We start from the raw sequence: 6,000 nt of genomic DNA on the forward strand, positions 1-6,000 counted from the left end.
AAACCCGAACACCTATTCTGATACGAGTTCAACCATACCAATATTATCAAGTTCTGATACCAATTCGTCCTTCAAATCATCATTTTTCATTTTGAAAGATTTTACAAATTTCCCCAAATTTTCCTTTAGATTTTCATGAATTTGATGTTAAATCTAATGTATAATAATATAATACAATTGAAAATTGATTATAGGTACTTACCCAGTGATTTGGTATGAAAATCCTTTCACAAAATTGCCTCCCATCGAGGCTAGGGTTCAAAACATGATAAAATAAAGCTAAGTCCCGCAATGGAAATCTTAATACCTGCCTCAGATGTCGCATTTGCGAGACCAGGATCGAAAATGCGATGCTCGCAAATACGACAAAAGTATCGCAAAAGCGAAGGCTGACCAGCTCTGTCAAAGTTTCAAATGCGACATAAGACTCGCAAATGCGAGCTCAGAGTTTTCGCAAAAGCGACTGCTTGTGTAGCAAATACGGAGCTGCCTAATCGCAAATGGGATGAAATAGTTCGCAAATGCGAACTCCCCTGCCCCAACTCTTTGTCGCAAATGCGAGAATGATCTCACAAATGCGGACATCGCAAATGCAATGAAAACCTCGCAAATGCGAGAACAGAGACACCAACACAACTGAACATTCTTCCAACACTCTGAAATGCGTACAAAACTCATCCGAGCCCTCGGGTCTCTAAACCAAACACCCTCACAAGTCTGAAAAACATAACACGAACTCGCTCGAGTGATCAAAACATCGAAATAACCTCTAGAATCATGAATCAGATACCAAAACATATGAAAATCATAATGAACTTCAATAACTTCTAGAATCGCAACCAAGCGTCCGAACCATATCAAATCAACTCCAAATGACACCAAATTTTGCAGGCAAGTTCCAAATGATGAAATAGACCTATTCCAAGTTCTGAAACCACAATCCGGACCTGATATCCTTAAAGTCATACCATAGTTAAACTTAGAAAAATTCTAAACCTTTAAATGGCCAACTTCCATCGAATGATGTCGGAACCTTTTAGAAACATCCAAATGAAAGTCCAAAATCACTATCCGGACCTACTGCATCCGTCGAAACTCCGATCCAGGGTCAAATACTCAAAAGTCAAATCTTGGTCAATTCCTTCAACTTCGAGCTTCTCAAATGAGAGTCACTCCTAAAAACCCTTTCCGGACCTCTCAAAAACCCGAACCGATGATGCACGCAAGTCATAATACACTGTGTGAAGCTACTCGTGATCTCAAACTGCCGAGCCGGATGCAATTGCTCAAAACGACCAGTCGAGTCATTAGAGGGCCCATCAGAAACTACCTAATGAATAATAATGATTGCTTCACCATGAACATTCCTTATTCTTTGTGCTTTAGGGTCATAACATAGGAATTCAAGTCGATTTCTAATTTGTTTTGTGCTAATATCCACGTCATCTTCATGAATTCAGGCGACCGGCTCTAAATCCCCTAAAACTTTTTTGGGCCTATCATAAACTGCCTAATGAACAATAGTCATTATTTTTCTATGGTCGTTCCTCATTTCTCTGTGTTTTAGGGCGATAAAACAAGAATGCAGGACGGTTTCAATCTTTCGTGTGCTAATATCTATGCCATCTTATTAGGGGTTATATAGTAAAAAATATTGGCATTTTAGGATCATAAAATAGGAATTCAGGATGATTTCCAATTTATCGTGTGCTAATATCCATGCCAATTTTAAGAATTTGGGCGTCGGTCTCCGAATCGTAGAAAATTCTATGGGCCCATAAAAATGACCTAATGAACAATAGTCATTACTTTTCCATGATCGTTTCTCATTTTTCGGCATTTTAAGGCCATAAAACAGGAATACTGGATCATACCCAATTTTTCGCCCCAATTCATGCAGATGGTGTGGACTATAACACATAGAAAATTGGAAATCATCCTAAATTCCTGTTTTATGATCTGAAAACACCCAAAAATGAGGAACGATCATGGAGAAGCGATAACTATTGTTCATTAGGTCATTTCTGATGGGCACGTAAAATTTTCGGCGAGTTGGAGCCGGTTCCCCGAGTTTATGTAGATGGCGTGGACTATAACACACAAAAAGTCAGAAATCGTGTTGAATTCCTGTTCTATAACGCCCTAAAATACCAAAAAAATGAGGTACGGTCATGGCGAAGTGATGTTTATTGTTCATTAGGTCATTTCTAATGGGCCCTCAAATTTTGAGGCGATTCGGATCCGGTCGTCTAATTTTATACATATGGCGGGGACTATAGCATAGGTGATTTTTCTTTTCTCTCTCTCTGTCTCTGTCTCTCTCTCTCTCTCTCTCTCTCTCTCTCTCTCTCTCTCTCTCTCTCTCTCTCTCTCTCTTTTTGACTTTCCTCCCCTTCCCTCAACGTTCACTTTTCACGCCTCCCTTCCGTTCCCCTCCAGATCCCTCGTCGGCGTAGAGCAGCCTAGGTAAGTCTCTCTCTTTCTTGCTTTCTCTCTCTTTCTACCTTCTCTCCCCTTCTGCGATCTCTCTTCTCTCTCCGTTTCTTCTTCCCCTTTTTCTAGATCTGGTCTTCCGGCAAACACCCAAACACCATAGACTAGTTTCTGGTAACAACGGCCCACACAGGTAACGACATTCAGTCCTCAACCAGCGGCACCAAAAACTCCGGGCAACCTATATTTCTTCGGACCATTTTAGGATTCCAAGGGAAGTAGCGATTAGTCATCGTCACTGGGGACATAGGAAGACAACAGAGGCGCCAGGAACAAGGGAAGAACATCGGTTTTTACAACATCAGGAGTATACCAAGTCGAAAGTCCAGGTTATATTTGTGGGAATTGGTACCTCCCGCCTCCTGTTTCTCTCCCTCTTGTGTTAGTTGATTTGTTGTCATAGTAGTACGTAATTAATATAGTCATTTTAGTAGTGGACCTATATTCCTATTTTTCATAGACTTCCATAGGTATAGCGGTTATGGTCTGTAATGACAGTGTAGGGTCATCTTCCCGGGGAGGGCGGGTGGTGGGGCATGGGTTAAGGCAAGGGTTAGGGGGTGGACAGGGCCCATAGGGGGTAAGGGGAACAAGGGTGCCTATAGGCTAAGAATTGGATCGTGGAATATAGGGACATTGACGGGTAAGTCTATAGAGCTGGCGAAGATTCTCCAGAAAAGGAAGGTTAGTATAGCTTGTGTTCAAGAGACTAGGTGGGTAGGATTGAAGGCAAGGAATGCCGACGGGTATAAGTTGTGGTACTCCGAAGGCGTGAAGGGCAATAACGGAGTTGGTATTTTGGGGGATAGGGATCTTTGAGAGTCAGTGGTAGAGGTTAACAGGGTGAGTGACAGATTGATGGAGATTAAGTTAGTAGTTGGAGGAAGCACTCTGAATGTCATTAGCGCTTACGCACCACAAGCAAGCTTGGACGAGGAGGTTAAAAGGCATTTTTGGGAGGCGTTGGATGAGGTGGTGCGGGGTATTCTGCCTACGAAGAAGTTATTTATATGAAGGGATTTCAATGGGAATATTGGGTCGTCTGCTGATGGCTATAGTGAGGTGCAAGGTAGCTTCGGCCTTGGGGTTAGGAACGGAGGAGGTACTTCACTAATGGATTTCGCTAGATCTTTTGAGTTGGTGATCGCGAACTCTATTTTTCTAAAGAAGGAGGAGCATTTGATTACTTTCCGGAGTATGGTGGCTAAGACTCAGATTGATTATCTTCTCCTCAGGAGGTGTGATAAGGGGTTGTGCGAGGATTGTAAGGTGATCTCGAGTAAGAACCTCGCGACACATCATAGGCTCCTGGTGTTGGACGTCGGTATCTTGATAAAGAGGAAGAAGAGGTTTGTACGGGGGAAACCGAGGATCAGGTGGGGAGTATTGACTAAGGAGATGCATAGGAGTTGGAGGGAAGTTTGGCAGCTACAGGAGCCTGGAAGAGTTGTGGGGATGCTAGCGTTATGTGGACGGCGACGGCGGACTATATAAGGGAGGCGGCGAGAGAGGTTTTAGGGGTCTCGAAGGGGCACCCAGATGGGTACCGAGGCGACTGGTGGTGGAATGACGTGGTTCAGAGTAAAGTGGAAGCAAAGAAAGTGTCTTACCTTAAGTTAGTGGAGAGCACTGATGAGGAGAAAAGGAGAGCGAACAGAGAAAGATATAAGGAAGCTACGAAGGAGGCGAAGTTAGCGGTCACGGAGGCTAAGACTGCAGCATTTGGGCGGCTGTATGAGGAACTGGGGGGTAAAGGTGTGGACAAGAAGTTATTTCGGCTGGCTAAAGCGAGAGAGAGGAAGGATCGTGATCTGGATCAAGTGAGGTAAATCAAAGATGAGGAAGGTCGAGTATTGATAGAAGAGGCCTAGATTTAGCAGAGATGGCAGTCGTACTTTCATAGACTTCTGAATGAAGAGGGGGACAAAAATATCGTGTTAGGGGAATTGGAGCACTCCGAGAGCCACCAAGACTTTAGGTACTGTAGACGTATTAAGGTGGAGGAGGTCGTTGGAGCAATGCGTAAGATGAGCCAGGGCAAATCGATCGGACCAGACAAGATTCCAGTAGAATTTTGGAGGTATCTGGGTAAAGCAGGCTTGGAGTAGCTGACTGAGCTATTTAATATTATTTTCAGGATGAAGAGGATTCCAGATGAGTGGAGGTGGAGTACGATGATTCCGTTGTACAAAAACAAAGGGGATATCCAGAATTGTAACAATTATAGGGGTATAAAGTTACTAAGTCATACCATGAAAGTTTGGGAGAAGGTGGTGGAAGGGAGGGTAAGGAGGGCAGTGTCTATATCAGAAAACCAGTTCAGGTTCATGCTGGGTCGCTCTACTACATAAGCTATCCATCTTATCAGGAGGTTGGTGGAACAATACAGAGATAGGAAGAAGGATTTCACATGGTGTTCATTGATCTAGAGAAGGCATATGACAAGGTCCCTAGGGATGTTCTTTGGATATGCCTGGAGGTGAAAGGTGTGTCGGTAGCTTATATTAGGGAGATAAAGGATTTATATGATGGGGCTAAGACTTAGGACTGTGGGAGGTGACTCAGAACCCTTTCCGGTAGTTATGGGGTTACACCAAGGATCTGTGCTCAGCCCGTTCTTATTTGCCCCAGTAATGAATGCATTGATACACCATATTCAATGGGAGGTGCCATAGTGTATGTTGTTCGCTGATGATATAGTTCTGATTGATGAGACCAGAGGCGGCGTTAATGAGAGATTGGAGGTATGGAGAAAGGTCCTCGAGTCTAAAGGTTTCAAGTTGAGTAGGACCAATATGGAATATTTGGAGTGCAAGTTCAACGATGTGTCGGGGGAAGCGGACGAGGAGGTGAGGCTTGACTCGCAAGTCATCCCTAAGAGAAAGAGTTTCAAGTACCTAGGGTCTATTATCCAAGGAGATGGGGAGATCGATGGGGATGTCACGCACCGTATCGAGGTGGGGTAGATAAAATGGAGGTTAGCGTCTGGAGTCCTGTGTGACAAGAAGGTGCCACTGAAACTTAATGATAAGTTCTATAGAGCGGTGGTTAGACCGGCCATGTTGTATGTGGCTGAGTGTTGGCCAGTCAAGAATTCTCATATCCAGAAGATGAAAGTAGCCGAAATGAGGATGGTGAGATAGATATACGGGTACACTAGGCTGGATAAGATTTGGAATGAAGATATTCGAGAGAAGGTGGGTGTGACTCCCATGGATGACAAGATGCGGGAAGCGAGGCTTAGATGGTTTGGGCATGTGCGGAGGAGGAGCCTAGATGCCCTGGTCAGGAGGTGTGAACGGTTGGCTTTGACAGGTATGAGGAGAGGTAGAGGGCGGCCTAATAAATATTAGGCTAAGGTGATCAGGCAGGACATGACGCAACTTCAGATTTCCGAGGACATGGCTCTGGCTAGGGAGGTGTGGAGGTCGAGCATTAAGGTTGTAGGTTAGGGGGTAATTGAGCATTTTTCTTCGTTGTTCTGGCTAGTCTGATAGTGTTTTATAT

The 6,000-nt window shown here is 44.1% G+C and overlaps 1 protein-coding gene across 1 annotated transcript; it reads left to right on the forward strand.

Annotated features, from left to right (window-relative positions):
* Positions 1-3,959: 3,959 nt before the first annotated feature.
* LOC138893519 (uncharacterized) lies at positions 3,960-5,459 on the forward strand. Its single transcript, XM_070178129.1, has 3 exons — positions 3,960-4,318; positions 4,631-4,816; positions 5,213-5,459. Exons 1-3 carry the CDS (start codon positions 3,960-3,962, stop codon positions 5,457-5,459), a joined length of 792 nt encoding a protein of 263 aa, XP_070034230.1.
* The last annotated feature ends 541 nt before the right edge of the window (positions 5,460-6,000 follow it).

This window comes from Nicotiana tomentosiformis, chromosome 6, assembly GCF_000390325.3.
Source record: "Nicotiana tomentosiformis chromosome 6, ASM39032v3, whole genome shotgun sequence".
In the NCBI taxonomy this organism is placed as follows: domain Eukaryota; kingdom Viridiplantae; phylum Streptophyta; class Magnoliopsida; order Solanales; family Solanaceae; genus Nicotiana; species Nicotiana tomentosiformis.

Coding starts and splice junctions, on each gene's coding strand:
- LOC138893519 (XM_070178129.1), top strand. CDS start 3,960: ATGTGGACGGCGACGGCGGACTATATAAGGGAGGCGGCGAGAGAGGTT. Junction 4,319..4,630: donor CGTGATCTGGATCAAGTGAG/GTAAATCAAAGA, acceptor TATTATTTTCAG/GATGAAGAGGATTCCAGATG. Junction 4,817..5,212: donor ATATCAGAAAACCAGTTCAG/GTTCATGCTGGG, acceptor TGATGAGACCAG/AGGCGGCGTTAATGAGAGAT.